This window comes from Polyodon spathula, chromosome 12, assembly GCF_017654505.1.
Source record: "Polyodon spathula isolate WHYD16114869_AA chromosome 12, ASM1765450v1, whole genome shotgun sequence".
NCBI classification, from domain to species: Eukaryota; Metazoa; Chordata; class Actinopteri; order Acipenseriformes; family Polyodontidae; genus Polyodon; species Polyodon spathula.
Window position 1 is genome coordinate 2,808,047 of NC_054545.1, and position 20,404 is coordinate 2,828,450.

The 20,404-nt window shown below is 45.3% G+C and overlaps 1 protein-coding gene and 1 long non-coding RNA gene across 2 annotated transcripts in view; one reads left to right on the forward strand and one right to left on the reverse strand.

The window, feature by feature from the left end:
- The window catches only part of sos2 (son of sevenless homolog 2 (Drosophila)), a 35,023-nt gene extending 16,753 nt beyond the window's left edge, over nt 1-18,270 (forward strand). The window contains exons 8-25 of the mRNA XM_041265008.1: nt 3,051-3,149; nt 4,140-4,267; nt 7,410-8,071; nt 8,521-8,602; nt 8,904-9,026; nt 10,367-10,479; nt 10,681-10,903; nt 11,349-11,468; nt 11,750-11,912; nt 12,580-12,697; nt 12,825-12,997; nt 13,462-13,578; nt 13,992-14,156; nt 14,200-14,263; nt 14,675-14,716; nt 15,226-15,332; nt 15,727-15,884; nt 15,954-18,270. Coding sequence (XP_041120942.1) covers nt 3,051-3,149; nt 4,140-4,267; nt 7,410-8,071; nt 8,521-8,602; nt 8,904-9,026; nt 10,367-10,479; nt 10,681-10,903; nt 11,349-11,468; nt 11,750-11,912; nt 12,580-12,697; nt 12,825-12,997; nt 13,462-13,578; nt 13,992-14,156; nt 14,200-14,263; nt 14,675-14,716; nt 15,226-15,332; nt 15,727-15,884; nt 15,954-16,245 — 2,949 coding nt within the window. The 3' untranslated portion in view covers nt 16,246-18,270. The remainder of the gene's footprint in view (nt 1-3,050; nt 3,150-4,139; nt 4,268-7,409; nt 8,072-8,520; nt 8,603-8,903; nt 9,027-10,366; nt 10,480-10,680; nt 10,904-11,348; nt 11,469-11,749; nt 11,913-12,579; nt 12,698-12,824; nt 12,998-13,461; nt 13,579-13,991; nt 14,157-14,199; nt 14,264-14,674; nt 14,717-15,225; nt 15,333-15,726; nt 15,885-15,953) is intronic.
- Nucleotides 18,271-19,643: 1,373 nt separating this feature from the next.
- On the reverse strand, nt 19,644-20,368 carry LOC121323794. Its single transcript, XR_005951184.1, has 2 exons — nt 20,268-20,368; nt 19,644-20,047 (listed from the first exon to the last, which is right to left on the reverse strand). It is a non-coding gene; the product is annotated as an uncharacterized LOC121323794 (long non-coding RNA).
- Nucleotides 20,369-20,404: the final 36 nt, after the last annotated feature.

Here is a 20,404-nt window from a genome sequence, read left to right on the forward strand (position 1 = left end):
CAGACCCTGATTTTAGAGCCGTGCTGTACAGGGCTGGTTAACATGCCCTGAATTTAGAACCGTGCTGTAGAGGGCTGGTAAACCCGACCTTGCTCAGTGTATAGAAGGGAGGGAAATCAGACTACCTATTTCATAGCAGTTTCACCTAGTCCATTCCAGGAGACTAAACCCTTTCTTTCTTCCTTCTTTGTGAATTTGGCATCGCTAATAATCACTGCATTAAGTGAGGGCAGCAGTACCCGTTTTCAAATACGAAACTGCTCTTCGGGTCTCTGCTTTGAATGAGAACCTGTTTGAGTTTCATGAGCGAAATACCTTGGGAGGAATGCTGCTGGCTCTATGTTAAGTGGCGGTAAAGCTTACAGGTGCTACAATGCAATACAGTAGTGTGGTGGTTTCTGCTAGATTCCTGGAAGCACCATCCAGATACCGTTTATTTTTATACCCCGGTGTTGATCTCCTATCTGTTTCCATTTACTTATTAATATGCGTCTCTCTGTATTAATTATTCACATGTGCATAAACATCTTTAGTGGTAAATCAATGCTAGCTGGACAAACCTACGAAATGTATGCAAATCAATGTAGTGTGCTGTCAGTTTGTACAGCATGCATCTGAGCGATGTTTACATTGGAGACCACCTTGCTTTTTTCTTTCTGTTTTTTCTTTGCCTGCCGCCTTTCTCTCTTTTCTCTGCTTCCTTTTGCTTTTTTCTAGGTCTCCTTTTTTTCTCCCTCTTTTTGGTCCATTTTTGTCTATCTACCCTCTCCTCTCTCTGCCTCCCTTTCCTGTTCCCTCTGCCTCCATTTCTCTGCCTCCCCCATTCTCTTGCTCTCTCTCTCTCCCCCCCTCCTCTCCCCCCCCCCCCTGCATTCTGACAGATGAATGTCCCCTCTGAGACCTACTCTCAGCCACTGCACTTTGTGCTGTCTGGCATTGTGGGTAAATGACATCGCTTTTTAAAAATAGAAGCAGCCAGTAACACAAGCCCTCTGGTGTGTCAGACGAGAGAGAGAGAGATGAGGAACTGGATCTTTCAAAAGCAGAACGCCTGGAAATAAACACGCGTGTCTCCGTTCCCAAACCATCACATTAGGCATCAAAAGAAACACCTGTTAATGTCACAAAACCTGAACTAAATTGCGGTAAAACTTGGTAACAGTTTAGACAAATGCTTCCCTGAGTGTCTCTGTATGTTGTATCAAGTGAATCTTGTGATTCTATCACTGAGTAGTTCAGAACTTTAAAGTATATTTAGTAGTGCTAAAAAAGAAACAGAGTGGTTGATTTGATCAGCCTCTACCCTGCTGGAATAAGTCACAGCTGGATTTTTAGAGCATTTTACAGCACCCGGGGAATCGGCTCAGGTTACATAAACCCCTTATTCTTCTTCTGGAATGGTTTGATGCAGTCAATCCCGGTCCTGTAAAATGCTCTAATAAAACACACCGTGGCATATCCCAGAAGGGTTTACTTACTGATGAAACCCTGGCTAAACAATTCGGAGCATTTCTTTTCAGCAGCTTTAGCAGAACTGCCTAGGGACCTCCTGCTGCTGTGCGTTCTCTCTCCCCTTTAACCAGGCTTAACAAGAACTGGAGCAACAAGGGAGCCGCCCACGTGTCGGGTTACAGAATAACCAACGACTGTTTTACAAGGCAGTGTCAATGAATTATGAATGGAGGCTAAGTACTGAAACCTCTCTCTGGAGAGCCAGTCCTGAAGGCTGGGGGGCTGGGGGCTCCTTCCCATTCCTCCTTGAACCCTGAGAGCTTCGACCGGCTTGTTTAGATTGTTTTGGTCAGGTTTAGGGTTAGAGGTCAGAGTCGATCGATGACGCCTCTGGGACTGATGAAGCTAGGTGGCGCCGTGTGTGTTTGTTAAAACCGACCACGTCGCTTTTGGACTCTATCGAGGGTGTCTCTATAAAGAAACGTCTGCTCCGTGTTAGCTGCTTCACTGCAGACCCTGCGTCGTTACCCAGCTTGACCTGAATTTCTTTATTTTCTACCCTTTTGCCTCAGAGACATTAATGCTAGAAGTATTGAAGTTCAGAGACTGTTATAATCCATGGTACATGGTAGCCCACATCACGGGGCACCGAATTGGTTAGGATTGCCGAAGTACAGCACTGGAACTCGGCTAAAAATCAACCCTCCCATCCACCCCATAAAAAGAGTGAGATTGTAATGAAGGAAAGACACGCAATAGTAAATGCTAATAATAATAATAATAGTGATAGTGAAGACGATGATGCAGAAGCAGCATAAGCATGTTGTACATTAGCCCTTTTGCACATTCCCACTCCTCTCCCATCAGTACAGTAAACTGGTTTCTCTGTGTTCTCCCGTTCCCACTCCTCTCCTATCAGTACAGTAAACTGGTTTCTCTGTGTTCTTCTCCTGTACCCACTCATCTCCCATCAGTACAATAAACTGGTTTCTCTGTGTTCTCCCGTTCCCACTCCTCTCCCATCAGTACAGTAAACTGGTTTCTCTGTGTTCTTCTCCTGTACCCACTCATCTCCCATCAGTACAATAAACTGGTTTCTCTGTGTTCTCCCGTTCCCACTCCTCTCCCATCAGTACAGTAAACTGGTTTCTCTGTGTTCTTCTCCTGTACTCACTCATCTCCCATCAGTACAGTAAACTGGTTTCTCTGTGTTCTTCTCCTGTACCCACTCTTCTCCCATCAGTATAGTAAACTGGTTTCTCTTTGTCCTGAGTGCATTCTGTGCAGACTGCCTGGAAGCCACAGCAGCATGATATTGATTAGCTGCCTCGGTCTGTCTGGAGGAGAGGGCTGTAAGAGATACTCTCCCTGCGGTGTCATTGAGTCGGGTACACTAACACAGCCTGGACTGGCTTTCTCTGCTCCTCCCATGGGATAAGGGTTGCAAAGTTGTGATTTTTCATTTTCAGTAGCTTGATGTTCTCTAGCGCAGGGCCTTGTGTGTAATATAAATAGTGCAGTGCTGCTGCTTGTTATTGATGTTATTAACCTGCTTCTGCTTCTGCTCTGGCCTCTGAACCCCTGTTCTTGTCTTCCAGTCGATTGCGGAGGGGTTCAAGGAGGCAGTCCAGTACGTCCTCCCTCAGCTCATGATGGTCCCAGTCTACCACTGCTTGCACTACTTCGAGCTGCTACAGGTAACACAGGGAGCACAGCTGCCTTTTCAGAGCATTTTACAGCACTGGGGAATTCACCTTGATGGCATCAATCACTATTTTTTTTCATAGGTAATTCCAGACTAACAAAGCACATGTGGTTGATGCAATCCAGGGTGATTCCTCTGTGCTGTAAAATACTCACTCACTGTTTACATTGTGGCTTATCCCGTTCACCTGTCAAGTAGACAAACCATTTCAGTCTAATGCCTTCCTTCAGAGTACGCTGGCGAAGAAACTTGTGTGCCGGATGCACTTCTTTTTTTTAATAACCTAACGTTGCTGGAGGCGTGAGGGAGTGCCGTGTTTCTCAGCAGGCAAGTCTGCGCATAGCAGCACCAGTCACCCTGACAGCTCAAACCCTTGTTATTCAGTAGCTTTTATTTTAATGAAAACCTGCAGAATTACTCACCTTGCTTCCAGTAAGGGTCTCACTCTGGGGAGGCAGCTGTGTGCTGAGGATATCACTTGCCTTCCTGGTATATATTGCATTCAAGTGCCCTCTTGTGGTCAGAGGGGGTCTAGAACGTCATTCAAACGAAGATATGTTTGTTTTTTTGTTTCGTCTTTAAGTACATTTACAGATTTGATATTGTGTTATAAAAAGAAAGACTCTTTCAAGCAGGAGAGATGGAGCAGGATTGGTCACGGTCTTTGCAACGAAAATGCAATTTGCACGCTTTCTGGTTTAAAGTGTAACTGTTGCTGCTACTCGTTTCAAGCAGTAGTTTAGGCACTCCGTACTGTATTGCTTTTGTTTGTTTTTTTATTTTGTAACATTTTAATTGTTTATGTTACTAAAGAAAAAGGTGTAAATGTATTTATTTATTTTTTGCATAACGAATCTCATTTTTTATTAATTTTGCCAGACAAGTGCCTGGGCCCACGTTAGTCCGTTTGAATGGATTGTCTCAAGTGGTGTGCGTGTCTCTGGGTTCATGCTGTCTGTAACTTGTTGTATTGTCTCTGCAGCAATTGCAAGAGCGAAGCAAGGATCAGGAAGACCGGGAGTGTTTGAAACAGGCCATCACCGCCCTCCTCAACCTGCAGTGCAGCATGGAGAGGATCTACAGCAAGAACCTGCCGCGACGCAAGCCAGGGTGAGAGACACAAGCAGCATGCAGGGGGACACCAGGGTGAGAGAGACACAAGCAGTATGCAGGGGGACACCAGGGTGAGAGGGCCACAAGCAGTATGCAGGGGGACACCAGGGTGAGAGGGCCACAAGCAGTATGCAGGGGGACACCAGGGTGAGAGGGACACAAGCAGCATGCAGGGGGACACCAGGGTGAGAGGGGCACAAGCAGTATGCAGGGGGGTATGTGCCTTGTTTTATATAAAATCGATTCGCAATTCCTCTTTGTGTTCTGCGTGTAAACCAGTTCTGAGCTGGAGTCAGATTGGGGATTTTAATCTGATTTCTGATGTGCACGCAGGTTCAGAAGCATTCAAATACAGAGAAGCTCTTGGCTTTATTGGCAGTATTGCGGACATCTTTTCTTGTGTTCAGAATATCTTTATCTTAATTGTTCGGTTTTTTTATGCATCAACTTCATCAATAGTGGAATAAATGCATTTTCTGAAAAGCAAAGAAAACTCCTAGGTCTTTTTCATAGATTCCTTCTCCAATTTCAGTATCTCCCAATGATATTTATAATGTACATTTTTATTTCCTGCGTGCAGTACCTTACACTTTTCTCTACTAAATGTCATTTGCCATGTGTCTGCCCAGTTCTGAATCTTGTCTAGATCATTTTGAATGACCTTTGCTGCTGCAACAGTGTTTGCCACTCCTCCTACTTTTGTGTCGTCTGCAAATTTAACAAGTTTGCTTACTATACCAGAATCTAAATCATTAATGTAGATTAGGAATAGCAGAGGACCTAATACTGATCCCTGTGGTACACCACTGGTTACCACACTCCATTCTGAGGTTTTTCCTCTAATCAGTACTTTCTGTTTTCTACATGTTAACCACTCCCTAATCCATGTACATGTGTTTCCTTGAATCCCAACTGCGTTCAGTTTGAGAATTAATCTTTTGTGCGGGACTTTGTCAAAAGCTTTCTGGAAATCTAAATAAACCATGTCATATGCTTTGCAATTATCCATTATCGATGTTGCATCCTCAAAAAAATCAAGCAAGTTAGTTAGGCACGATCTCCCTTTCCTAAAACCATGTTGACTGTCTCCCAGTACCCTGTTTATTATAGTTTCCATAAGTTTGCATATAATAGAAGTCAGGCTTACTGGTCTGTAGTTACCTGGTTCAGTTTTTTGTTTCCCTTTTTGTGGATCGGTATTACTTTTGCAATTTTCCAGTCTTGGTCACACCCCTTTGTCAAGAGACTGCTGCATGTTCTTGGTTGGCGGTTTGTAAATTACTTGTTTCATTTTCTTTGAGTACTACTGGTATGATCCTCAATCCCCCAGGGGATTTGTTTGTTTTAAGTGCTCCTAGTCCCTTTAACATCTGCCTCAGTTATGCTAAAGTTATTTAAAACTGGATTTCATGTGGGGCATGTTGTCAGTATCTTTCTTTGTAAAAACTTGTGAAAAGTAATCATTTAACATATTTGCTATTTTTTTTTCTTCCTCTACGATTTTACCATTTGTATCTCTTAAACATTTATCTCCTCTTTGAATGTTCTCTGGCTGTTGTAATATTGGAAAAACATTTTAATTGGTTTTAGCTCCCTTAGCAATGTTCTTTTCTATTTCTCTCTTGGCCTTTCTATCTTCCTTTTTGACTTGGGTATTGTACTGTTTTTTTAAAAAGTAAAGTGCCTTTTTTTTTGTTTTTTTTCGCTGAATATTTTTTTTAATTGATCTATTAAACCATTTTTGCAATTTAGTTTTACATTTAGTTTTGTAAACTTTAGGGATTTAATTGTTGTAACCTTCTAGTCATTACTTTTGGGGGTTTGAGACCATGTTGTGGTTTGTTGCCAGTGGTTCTCTGACCTCTTTTTTATTTATTCTATCTTCGTTATTTGAAAAGACGAAATCAAGGCATGCCTCCCCTCTAGTGGGTGCCTTGACAAATTGTGTTAGGAAGCAGTCATTTGTCATTTCCACCATTTCTATTTCGTCCTTCGCGCTACCCACCGGGTTTTCCCATTTTATTTGGGGGAAGTTGAAATCCCCCATTAGTGTGGCTTCTCCTTTGCTACACGCATTTTTAAATTCATTGTATAACAGATTATTTTGCTCACCGTCTGAATCTGGCGGTCTATAGCATGCTCCTATTATTATGCCTTTTGAATTTTTGTCTGTTATTCTGACCCATATTGATCGGCATTTGCAGTTTTTTAGGTTTCTTTGTCCAGGTTTAACACCTGGGCTTCAAGACTGTTTCTTATGTATAGCGCTACCCCTCCTCCTCGTCTGTCCTGCCTGTCTTTCCTATACAGTGTATACCCACAAATATTATATTCGTCCCCATCACTCTCAGATAACAAGTGTTTCTGTAACACCTATCACATCATAGTTACCTGTTAGTGCAGTAGCTTCAAGTTCTAGAATTTTGTTTCTGATACTTCTAGCATTTAGATAAACACATTTAATGGTTGTCTTACCTGAGTTGTTGTTCTTGTTTTGATGCGGTCTCCCTTCTGTTTTTTTGTTGATTTCTCCCCCCTTCCTTTCTAGTTTAAATGCTTCCGAACCTGCTCGAGGATCTTTTCTCCAAGTATGCAGGGGGGTATGTGCCTTGTTTTATATAAAATCGATTCGCAATTCCTCTTTGTGTTCTGCGTGTAAACCAGTTCTGAGCTGGAGTCAGATTGGGGATTTTAATCTGATTTCTGATGTGCACGCAGGTTCAGAAGCATTCAAATACAGAGAAGCTCTTGGCTTTATTGGCAGTATTGCGGACATCTTTTCTTGTGTTCAGAATATCTTTATCTTAATTGTTCGGTTTTTTTATGCATCAACTTCATCAATAGTGGAATAAATGCATTTTCTGAAAAGCAAAGAATCTAGAAGAAAGTGGGGACCAGTGATAATGTTGCTAGGGCTAATAAGATGTAAGCAAATCATTTTAGGAAGCTTTGGTCAGCACTCTTTGTTTTTTGAAATAACTGCATATTCCAAAATTAAAGTGTAAAATTCTTGCAAAGAATGTAAATCTCTTAGAAGAGAACAGGGACCATTGCGTGATAATGTTGCTGGTGTTCACAAAATGTAAGTAAACGTACCTGTTTTTAAAACCTTTAAAGCATTTTGCCCTCTCCCAACCAGGGAGCCCATGTACCGCCTGTACAGCCGGCAAGTGCGGAGCAAGCAGCTGGCCATCAAGAGGATGAACGAGATCCAGAAGAGCATCGACGGCTGGGAGGGCAAGGACATCGGGCAGTGCTGCAGCGAGTATATCCTGGAGGGCCCCCTGTGTCACACGGGGGCCAAGCACGAGCGCCACCTGTTCCTGTTCGACGGGCTGATGATCAGCTGCAAGGCCAACCATGGCCAGTCCTCCCGGCTGCCCGGCTCCAGCAGCGGCGCTGAGTACCGGCTCAAGGAGAAGTTCGTCCTGCGCAAGGCACGCATTTCCGACCGCGAGGACACGGCCGAGCTGCGGCACGGCTTCGAGATCACGAGCCGGGAGGAGGGCGGCGTGGTGTTCTGGGCCAAGGGTGCAGAGGAGAAGGGGGCATGGATGGCAGCCCTGGTGTCTCTGCAGTACCGCGGCACGCTGGAGCGCATGCTGGACGCAGTGCTGCTGAGCGAAGAGGAGGCCCAGCCCCTGCGCCTTCCCTCCCCGGAGCTGTACCGCTTCGCAGTGCAGGACTCTGAGGAGAACATCGTGTTCGAGGAGCGTGTGCAGAGCAAGACCGGCACACCCGTCGTGAAGGCGGGCACCGTGGTCAAACTGATAGAGAGGCTGACCTTCCACATGTATGCAGGTAAGAGGGGCCAGGGCCACAGCTTAGGTCCAGGGAAGTCAGGATTATATGAAACATCATATCTGTCACCAGGGATGGAAATACTCACTTTGCGTAGCAGTTTGTTCCATTTCTTGTTTAACTGAGTTTAATAAGACACATCGAATCCTGTTGCCTATACACTGGGGCTAGTCAAGCATATATTAAAACCTGGAATACATCCGAGAAACGCCCATTTCAGGTTGGGATTGTTCTTCTAACCATGAACAAGGGGGGTGAGACTTTTACATAAGACGTACAGCAATAACATAAACTTTCACTTCCGTGCCAACTGCCACTTGCAAGATAAAAGAAACGATCATGTCCATGATCCCTGTGAAATGCTGATTTTTATTTTATTTTTACCACTATTTTTAGAAATAGACGGTAAAGTGTTTTTGCCACTAACCGAGGGACCCTTTCTCTTTCAGACCCCAATTTCGTGCGCACTTTCTTGACGACGTATCGTTCGTTCTGCAAACCACACGAGCTGCTGAGCTTGTTGATGGACAGGTAAGCAGTGGCAAGCGTGCGCACAGAGAGGCCAGCAGAGATCTCAGTGTGGTGCATAGCAGCTAGAAATAGCATGGTGCTGGGTTTGAGAGTGCTCTGCAGCTACTCCGGGATCGGATCACATGTATGTATGTGTTTTGTATCTTGCAAGTTCTTGCATTTTCTGAAATGCATGATTCCGAATGTTATGCTGCCCTGTCTTTGTGATCTATCCTGGACCTCTTTTTAAAAAATTGTTAAAATAATAAATTCATTATTTTTTTATTTGTTATTTTTTTAACCAAACGCTCTCTCATGTCAGGATTGAGATCCCGGATTCCGAGCCCTCCGAGGCGGACAAGCAGGCTCTGTGGAACGGGGAGCAGCCGATGGCGGCCGAGCTTCAGAGGTTCCGCAAGGAGTATGTCCAGCCAGTGCAGCTCCGGTACGCAGCCGCTTCACAGCACAGTACTGAGGAACAATGCAGCTTCACAACACAGATACAGCATTGAGACTCACTGCAGCTTCACAACACAGATACAGCATTGAGACTCACTGCAGCTTCACAACACAGATACAGCATTGAGACTCACTGCAGCTTCACAACACAGATACAGCATTGAGACTCACTGCAGCTTCACAACACAGATACAGCATTGATACTCACTGCAGCTTCACAACACAGATACAGCATTGATACTCACTGCAGCTTCACAACACAGATACAGCATTGAGACTCACTGCAGCTTCACAACACAGATACAGCATTGAGCTTCACAACACTCACTGCAGCTTCACAACACAGATACAGCATTGAGACTCACTGCAGCTTCACAACACAGATACAGCATTGAGACTCACTGCAGCATCACAACACAGATACAGCATTGAGACTCACTGCAGCTTCACAACACAGATACAGCATTGAGACTCACTGCAGCTTCACAACACAGATACAGCATTGAGACTCACTGCAGCTTCACAACACAGATACAGCATTGAGACTCACTGCAGCTTCACAACACAGATACAGCATTGATACTCACTGCAGCTTCACAACACAGATACAGCATTGAGACTCACTGCAGCTTCACAACACAGATACAGCATTGAGACTCACTGCAGCTTCACAACACAGATACAGCATTGATACTCACTGCAGCTTCACAACACAGATACAGCATTGAGACTCACTGCAGCTTCACAACACAGATACAGCATTGAGACTCACTGCAGCTTCACAACACAGATACAGCATTGAGACTCACTGCAGCTTCACAACACAGATACAGCATTGAGACTCACTGCAGCTTCACAACACAGATACAGCATTGAGACTCACTGCAGCTTCACAACACAGATACAGCATTGAGACTCACTGCAGCTTCACAACACAGATACAGCATTGATACTCACTGCAGCTTCACAACACAGATACAGCATTGAGACTCACTGCAGCATCACAACACAGATACAGCATTGAGACTCACTGCAGCATCACAACACAGATACAGCATTGAGACTCACTGCAGCTTCACAACACAGATACAGCATTGAGACACAGCAGCATCACAACACAGATACAGCATTGAGACAGAGCAGCTAGGGTACACAGCAGATTCGATTCCAGTAGGGTAGCTATTAAAGAAAAAAAAAAGAAAAATTTAGTGCAATATTAGTTACCATACTAGGATACAAAATAAACTTTCCAGATGTTCTTGCCACCAGGTTTGATTTCGTGCCGTGTGACTTCTATTATTGTTTTATTTGATGTTTTCCTCGCAGGGTTCTGAATGTATTTCGGCAGTGGGTGGAGCATCACTTTTACGACTTTGAGAGAGACCATGACCTGCTTTACAGACTGGAAAAATACATCTCCAGCCTGATTCAACTCCGCGGTGAGTAGCTTAGTGGCCAGAAGTTAAAGAGCACCTTTTTGTGTGACGTGTCTCTGAAACCCATGTAACACTAGGCAACTTTAAGGCAACTTTTCTAGCCACTAGTTGCAAAAGTAGTATAGCAACATCTGCAAAGAAGTGTTACGATCCATTTTAAGATCGCCAGCCTTAATCAGGGTTCTCTTGCTGATGTTTTTAAAGGGAAGTCCATGCGGAAGTGGGTGGAGTCCATTAACAAAATCATCAAGAGGAAGATCCAGACGCAGCTGAACGGAGTGAGCCACAACATCACCTTCGAGAGCCCGCCCCCACTGGTGGAGTGGCACATCAGCCGCAGCGGCCAGACCGACACCTTCGACCTCATGACCCTTCACCCCATCGAGATCGCGCGCCAGCTCACCCTGCTCGAGTCTGACCTGTACAGGTGAGTGCCGTGCAGAGCGGGCTCGTACCAGCGGTACACAGTCACGATGGTGATGCTGGGAGAGCTGTTAGTACTGTCGAGATGTAATTCAATAACAGTGTAATCGCTACATTATAAATAGGGGTGGGGGTTGACATATCTGTGACCAAACATGTATGGAGACTAGGGCAGGGCTGGCCAAAGCTGGCACTTCCATCCCTGGTCTTTCTTCAAGTCCTGCTCTAAATTGTTCAATTGAACCAATTAAACCTGCATCCAGACCCTGAAGCAGTTAATGATATAATTGTACCTGTTAAACCAGGAGTGAAGTGGCCCTCCAGGACTGTTATTACACTCCTGGATTAGGCCATTTAGTCTGTTCTCTTTTATTTGTTTATTCCAGTCTATACCTTTTGACCCTGTTTGTTTGTGAATCTGTACCTGCTGTACTCCTCTGTCCCTGCAGAGCCGTCCAGCCCTCGGAGCTGGTGGGGAGCGTGTGGACCAAAGACGACAAAGAGCTCAACTCTCCCAACCTGCTCAAGATGATCCGACACACCACCAACCTCACCCTGTGGTTTGAGAAGTGAGTGAGCAGTGGGCGGAGCAGGTCTGCATGGAGGTCTAGGTGTACTATAGCCAGAGATGGGGATAAGACTCCCGTGGCATGGCAGTTTAATTCATTCCTGGCTTTACTACAAGTTTAATTACACGCCCTGAGCTTGTTACCTATACACTTTTGTCTAATCAAGCTTTCATTAAAACCTAGGAAAAGCTGGCCGTTTTGCGGAGAGCAGCAATCAGTACAAAGTAAAGTCTTCAATGCTGTTGTCACTGTACAGTGACGCTCTCTCTCCTTGTGCTCAGGTGCACCGTGGAGGCTGAGAACTTTGATGAGAGGGTAGCTGTGTTCACACGGATCATCGAGATCCTGCAGGTATTCCAGGAGCTGAACAACTTCAACGGCGTGCTGGAGATCGTCAGTGCCATCAACTCTGTGCCTGTGTACAGACTGGACCACACCTTCGAGGTGAGAGAGAGAGAGCGTACACACGGGCAGAATCACAGCGAGATACAGACACACACACTGGAACACAGACACACTGACGATGAGAGAGAGAGAGAGAGAGAGAGAGAGTGCACAGGCAGAATTACGGCGGGATAGACGAACTCACACTGGAACACAGACACACTGTCTGAGAGAGAGAGCACACACAGGCAGAATCACAGCGGGATAGACGAACACAGACTGGAACACAGACACACCTTCAAGGTGAGGCAGGGCTGGGGCTCACACAGAGTACACGTAGTGATAGGCATGCTCCTGATTACACACCCACATTATTTGTTTGATGTTAGTTTAAAGTAACTGTTGTATGGTTGTGATACTGGAGAGGGGGTTTCTGATGTGCTGCTCTGTTGCTGTGCATCAGCGTCGGTGAGCTTTCCTAGACCACAGTGACAAGGACAATGTGGTCACTACAGTGTTAAATAAAGGCTATTGATTGATATTATTGTCCTTTTTTCTGCATTTATTGGTTTAATGAGGTGCTGTCTCTGGATGTCTTGTCCACATGCATGTCTGTCTTTCATCTAGGAGACTGCAGAGACAGGATTTACTGCTCTTGCTTCGGTCTTGGTTATTTTGTAGCACTGTTTACATATAAAAAAGTTATAATAATTCTCCTGATTGACAGGCGGTGCCGGAGAGGAAAAGGAAGATCTTGGAGGAAGCGGTGGAACTCAGTCAGGACCATTTCAAGAAGTACCTGGCCAAGCTCAAGTCAATCAACCCTCCTTGTGTGCCTTTCTTTGGTGAGAAGGTTCAGGACTTCTTAAACTGGGTTATAAATAAATACCATCCAGGCTGGATTAGAGAGAGGTGTACACTTGTTGACGCAGCCTGTCTGTCTGACTCTGCCTGCCTGTCTGTGTTCTCCAGGGATTTACCTCACCAACATCCTGAAGACTGAAGAAGGGAACCCCGACTTTCTCAAGCGCCACGGGAAGGAGCTCATCAACTTCAGCAAGCGCCGGAAAGTGGCCGAGATCACAGGGGAGATCCAGCAATACCAGAACCAGCCGTACTGCCTGTGTGTGGAGCCCGATATCAGGGTAGGTGCACGAGAACTGGAGACCTAATAATACCAGATCCAGCCATACTGCCTGCGTGTGGAGCCCGATATCAGGGTAGGTGCACGAGAACTGGTGACCCAATAATACCAGATCCAGCCATACTGCCTGCATGTGGAGCCTGATATCAGGGTATCAAACACAATAATACCAGAACCATAGATCTAATACCAGAACTTCTGAAAACAAGAGATCCGATAACACCAGAACCAATCCTGCTGCTTGTATGTGGAGTCCGATATCAGGGTAGGTGTATACACAATATCAACTGCATCAGAACCGAGACCCAATGATACCAGAACCAGACAAACTACCTGCAGTGTGGGTCCGAAATACCAGAATCTACTGTATCGAAATCAAAGACTCATCAATACCAGAACCTGTCCACAGGTAAGCAAAGTGTGCATCCAGGAGACCCTGATTTCCCTTTATTTTATCGTTTTCAGAAGTTCTTTGAGAACCTGAACCCCGCGGGCTCCATGAGTGAGAAGGAGTTTTCAGACTACCTCTTCAACAAGTCCCTGGAGATAGAGCCCCGTAACTGCAAGCAGCCGCCTCGATTTGTGAGTTTCCAAGCCATGTGCGCAGACAGTTATCGACTAACAGCTAGTTGCTTTTGTCATAAATCGTGCTTAAACTGACGTTTAATTTGGAGGTTCCTTGATTTAAGAAGGGTTTGAAGAGAACCTGAAAATCAGTTTTATTTGGTGTAGAAATCTGCACAGTATATTGCAGCCGCTTCGTTCGTAGTGCAGAGTGCAGCTCTATCTGTGCATCTGTTCTGTTCTTGGTAATACAGGGATGGAAATAACTCCCTTTTTTATAGCAGTTTGATCCACTCCTGGTTTTACTATGACACACCTGAGCTTGTTACCTATTCACTGTGGCTGATCAAGCTTGTAGTATAACTTGGAACGGATGAAACTGCTGTGCAGTCGGTCTTATTCCCATCCCTGGTGTGTGTTTTTGCCCCCAGCCCAGAAGGACCCTGTATTCCCTGAAGTCCCCGGGTATCCGGCCCGTGCGCCACACCTCCACCTCGGGGACCCTGAAGGGGCACCCTGTCCCGCTGGAGAGAGAGCCCCCCCATAAAATCACCTTCCGCAGCATCGCTGAGACGGAGCCTGAGATACCGGCCACGGTGCCCACGGGTGGAGGGGGTTGTGGGGGGGTGGGGGGCGCAGTCTGCCTCCTCCTCCTCCGAGCTGGGCTCCGTGTTCCTGGACCTCGACCTCAGCAGCTCCTGCGGTGAGCAGCGCACCGGCGCGCTGTCCCCCCTGACCCCCCCGTGACTCGCTGTCTGTCTGTCAGTTTGGATTATCTTGAGCACGGAGCAGAGGGGTCTGCATTGTGGATGCAGCAATGTTCTCTTTCTGTCTTTTTCTACCCTCTCTGTCTCTCCTTTTCTCTCTTACTCTTAATCTTACTCTTGCTTTCTCAAATTCAAAGTGCTTTATTAGCATGACCAGTTTAGGTATTGCCAAAGAATTGATGACAATTCTCATCAATTTACATTGCTCTCGCTCGTTCTCTTTCTCTCTCGCTCTCTCTCTCTTTCCTGCTATTAAACAACTTTATATTATAATCCCTGTAAAGTATAATTCACTTCACGTCACAACCTGATTATTTAAATATAATTTCTTTACTAATTTCTTTCAGGTAACAGCAGCATGTTTGCTCAAGTTCTCCTGCCACATTCAAGTAAGTGCTTATTTTAATGTAATGACATTTCATTTATCCTTTTAGATAGGGGTCCCCCTGTTGAATTAAAGCCGTATGATTTCTGTAAGTAACTTTCACACGTTGCTCGTTCTAAGAGGATGTTGTGTTGCCATCACTGTGCTTTTGGTTTTTGAGGTGTATTTCTCTATATAATCTGCTACTGCAAAATAAATAATCCTTGTTTTCATGTGACAAAACATATTTGTAAACCTGGAGAGTCTGAACACAATTCTGAGGTACACAATAAAAAAAAACATGACTCGCGCTTTCATTCTTGGAAGTGGCTGGTGATTTTTATCTTCACACGTAGTTTGAAGGCCTTCTGGCAACACGTCCTGTTAAACACCAAATCCCAAACCCACACAGCAGCATAACAATATGTGAAAACACACAAGTTGGTAATAAAATCAGATACATGTTTGACAATTTTATAGTGGTTTATTGTTCTGTGGACCCCTGACCCCTCTCTGTCTGGTCTGTTTCCTCAGAGTGGCACTCCAGTTCCTGTGGGAGTCTGCATCAGCTCAGTGAGGAGCTGCTGAGGCCACCGCCACCCCTCCCTCCGCGCAGGAGAGACACCCTCACCGAGTCCAAGGTACAAGCAGGGCATTGATATTAACAAGGGCTTATCAAGAGATACCCTCACAGAGTCCAAGGTACAAGCAGGGCATTGATATTAACAAGGGCTTATCAAGAGACACCCTCACCGAGTCCAAGGTACAAGCAGGGCATTGATATTAACAAGGGCTTATCAAGAGACACCCTCACAGAGTCCAAGGTACAAGCAGGGCATTGATATTAACAAGGGCTTATTGAGTGCTGCACCCACTGCATTGCATAGCATAGAGGGGCGAGCAACAGAGTACTGTTTTTAGGTTAATTTAAGTTCTGTCTCAATTGTGCAGTCAGTGTGGTTTAACTTGATGTGTTTTGCCATGCTAGTCACCGGGCTCGGCTCATCTTTGCTATTGTATTTTTATTTTTTCAAGATGGGTCCCTGGTGGTCAGACAGCCCTCCAGCCATCCCCCCCAGACTGCCTCCTACTCTGTCCAGGACCCAGCCCCGAGTGTCTGTCTACAACGAGCCGAGCGAGGGCCCCCTGCCCAGCCCACCTCCCCCTCCCCCCAGGGACCCTGGGGACGACCTGTGGTGAGTAGGGCACGGGAGTGCCCGCGGGCTCTAGAAGTCATTGATGGGGGACTTGGAGGTCGGCAGGGGACACCCCGCGAAGGTGCTTCCAAGTCGGTGTCGTGGGGGCCGAGGGGGTTGTGGGCACCCGGCCCGGGCACGCCCTCGCCCCCGCGTCCCCCGTCGCTGCTGCCCGCTCAGCGCCAGCCAGACCAACCTGTGCCAGATGCCACCCCCTCCTCTGGCACCCCCAGTGCCCCCCAGACAGAACTCCAGCCCCCAGCTCCCCAAGCTCCCGCCAAAGACATACAAGAGGGAGCTCGCTCCCTCACCCCTGCACAGACTGTTGCCGTTGGAGAGCGCAGAGACCAGCCAGTGAGGCTTCCCCCAGGCACACAGCACCCCTGCAGGGGGGAGAAGACACTGCAGTGTGAACTGCATTGAGGTGCACTCTGTTCGGCTACTTTGGGGTGGTGTGTTGTTTCTTTTCTGCTCAGTTTGAAATCACACTGGAAAGAAGTGACAATGCCTTGTGGATTATTGTTTTAATTATTTTTTCCTCAAAAAAAGACTTGTATTGATACAGATTCTTCTCCTTTTTAAAAAAAAAAAAGCTTAAAAACATGTTTAAATGCTACTGATTGTAAAAAGACAGTGTTTTATTTTCTTTATTATTATCTTTAAGGAAGACTGCTCCACGTCCTCTGTGCCTTTCTCCTTTCCTCCCTCTTTCTCTCCCTCCCTCTCTTGTTCTCAACCCTTCTCTCCCTCCCTGGCACACCGCCTCTCAGGGGATCAGAAGCTTTGCCTTGACTCCAAGCTTGCAGTGCCAACAACACAGCAATGCCAGTCTGAGCTCCTGAAGGACTCTAAACCATCTATTACTCTGCAATGAATAGTAATGTGTGAGTAAGAGGCTGTTGCCATGGATTTGTGTGCCCTCAGAGACAGACTGAAACGGTATGCCTCCCTGTGGCATTCAGCACATTAGGGGCTGCAATACTATACAGTGTGCATTGGACTGGATCTATAGAGCGTACTAGGATTTGCAGTGTTTCATGGGCAAGGAAAGCGACCTTTAAAAAAACATGGTTAATTATCAGTGTTCCTGTTGACTGTAATATGCAACTGAATGTTTCTCAGCTCAACCCCACAATCAAGGCTAGACTGAAGGATTGAAGGACGAGATCTTAGCTGGGGCGAGCCTTGCAGTCCACAACAGCCAGCCTTGAAATTCACCAGAACAACAAACAGTGCATTCAGTCAGTCACAAGCATGTGGTTACTGGACTAGTTTGCAACAGCGTGTTTTAAAGAACGTCTTGGTCAGGGTGTGATGTATCAGGAGTTACCTGATTGAAGAATCCTCCTCCTTTAGATTCACGACAGTCGACCGTTACAAAACTACCTAAAAAAAAAACAACAACATTGTTTTATATCTCCTCTAATATATTTTTGAACAATGATAAAGAAATTATTGAATAATATTTTGTGTTCTCATGGCAAAATTACATACAAAAATCCTTTTTTTATAGATGGATAGATAGCTTGCCAATATCTATCAATCTATACCCTCTGCAGAGTGGCAGAAGCCTTAGTGACGCAGTAGCGAGTAATATGGGGTCAGTGGTTGAGAAACCAGCCGCGACCCCGGGGAGGTCCTCTGATGCTGTATACATTGCACTCTTGTAAAGTGGGATTTTTAAACGTTGTGTTAGTGTGTTGCACTGAGCCATTGCAGGAAGATTGTGTCTTTGCAGGACTAGAAATCCTCTTATTCAACTCCAGCAGCGGCCTTCGGTCTTCAGAGATGAGATCAGAGGAGGAGGAGAGACACTGGGAAGAGATCCGGACTTTGGGAAGTGCGGGAGATTTCTGAGGAGCTCGGATCTGTGGATGTTGTGGAAACTTCTTAACGGGATGTCAAACCCCTCCCATTGTGTGCTGCTGCAGACAGAACACTACAGACTGTTATTGTGTAGTTTTGGGTTTTGTTTTTGTAACAGATAAAATTATAATGTAGACTTAACCTTTTGAAATTCTGAAATGAAGACTATCCAAAAAAATGCACTAGTACTACTAATGTCTGGGTTATTGTTATTATTATTATTATTATTATTATTATTATTATTATTATTATTATAATAATCACTATTACTACAGTTCAGAAGCTGGGTTATCCTAACGTAAGCCATTTTTGGGGGAGTAGAATTTGATTTGCAAGCAGAAGCAACACATGCTTCTTATTGTGCCTATTTATAGCTCAATCAAGGTGTACACAATGAATTGAAAATGGGCTGCCTAACTTAACGTTTAGAACAAAACCACAAGTGTGTGTGTGTATATAAAATATTAATTGTGTGTGTGTGTGTGTGTGTGTGTGTGTATATATATATATATTAATTAATGTGTGTGTGCGCAATGCGCCCTTCAGAGTCCCCAGTGAAGACTGGCTTTGCACAGCCAGGACGTGAACCTGCGCTGTGTGACTCTCCCTGCGCTGTGTGACTCTCCCTGTGCACCATGCAGCTGCGCTTCTAACAGGTGAGCCACTCTGAGACCCCCCCCCCCCATCAGTTTTCAGTAAAAAATAAATAAACAGCATATTTTGCTGTTAAGTCATAATTGGCTGAATATTGTAATCTGACTTATCAATGGTTTTAGGAGATATCTTTTGCTTGTGTGTGTGTTAATTTCTCATTAAGGGAAAGCCCCAATCAAGATTGGGTTTCTAGATTTAAGCTGTCATTTTCCAGTGCAGTGGGATGAGACCGGCTTCATACAAAGCAATGAATGATAATGGGTAGGGTTTGAAATCGAGGACACATCCTCAGTCTTGTCTCTCTCCTCTCCCTGGTTGTACCCCTCTCTCTGTACCTGATGACAGCAGCACTGCTAGTCTGGGTTGCTTGTGTCTTCAGTAGTGCTGCAGCAGCTTATTTTGTACAGTGGTGGAATCACATTTTTAATTTAATGGTCTGTGCCCTTTTAACTGTGCTTTGTAACCATGTTCTCATTGAGATTAATGAAATGAACCACCTTGGTCTTAACTTTGACTTGTGTACATGTTTGCACTCCCTGCCTCGGGTAGAAGAGCTTGAATTCCCTGTGCAATGACTGTTATGCAGAACATTTTTTGGGGGGAATATTGTGTTTATTGTTTTGTTTCTATGGTTGTTGTTATAAATGTGTCACTGGTTTTATTTGAATAAAGGTGAATCTGTTGTTTGGAGATGGATGCTTTAGTTGGTAGGGGTCCTGTCTTGTTAATTGAAATTCAAGATGGAAGACAAGGTTTTTGATTAGCTAGATTTATTTATTTTTTTCCCCACAGTGGGCTACCAAGGAATCCACATGGATTCCACTAATCCCATGTTTTTCGGGTAATCCCGAGATGACTGCTGATCAGTTGGTTGATGCAGTCCAGGGGTGTTCCACAGTGCTGTGTGGCTCATCCAGCTGTTGTTTATCCCAGCAGGGGACAGCTTGATAAAATCAACCCCTCAGTGTTCCTGGGAGTCAGGAGCCAGGGAGTAACTGAAGCCTCTGTGCAGTTCCAGCAGACTGTGAGGACCATAGGGCTGCTGCTACCTGCTGCTTCATTGCAAAGCAGACTTCCACTGGTACACAAAACCTGGCACTTCAGTGCACTGCATCGCTCGGGCCAGTGGAAGCACCCAGGGAACCGTGACAAAATAAACCCGCTCCGAATTCATCACAAATTCCACAGTGGGGACAAATCAATACAATTAAATAAAAATGTGAATGCACAAAGCTGTAATTTGTAGTTTATCATATTTAATATATAAAAAATATATCAAACTGTAAATATTTGTGTTTAAAGCCAGGAGGCTGCTGGGATCAGTCAGCCCGTTGTGGTGCTCAGTCTGGCTGGCAGGAGGTTTGGAAGGGAAGCTGGGCGCATGGTTTATGGCTCAGACACAGAGTTGCCATCAGTTTTTAAAACCATAGAACCGGCTGAGCCACCAGGGAGCAGACTGGGCTGCAGTATCCATGCCGGACTTGGCAGACTGTTTCTAGGGTCATACCACGCTGCAGGGGGCTGTGTTGTCTTCACATTCCTCCAGAGAGCCCAACCCAGCATTGTAGAGCTTGTGTTTCGGGAGCATGTAGTCCAGGGAGCAGTGCTGGGAGTTCAGCAATGTAACTTCTTGCAAGGACCTACGAAGAAGGTAAAAAGATTTGCTCTTAAAAATAGCAGTTCCCACATTTTCTGCTTGTTTTTCAAAACCTGGAACTTCACTGAATTTCTATGGCTATTAGCATGTGGTTCACAGTATTCCTGTGTATGATAATTACAAGCAGTGTACTGCAAGTCCTGACTGTATATGTCAGATGCAGATTTCACTTCATTTTAATCTGTGACGTGCGGCCCTCGTACCTGAGCTTTACTCTGGCTGCTGGATAGACGGCATCGGATGATTTCGAGCTCTCTGACTTCTGCATTCTCTTATCCCATTTACAGCTGACCCTTGAGAGAAGATGGGAAAGATGGGATTCCTAAAAAAAAAAAAAAAA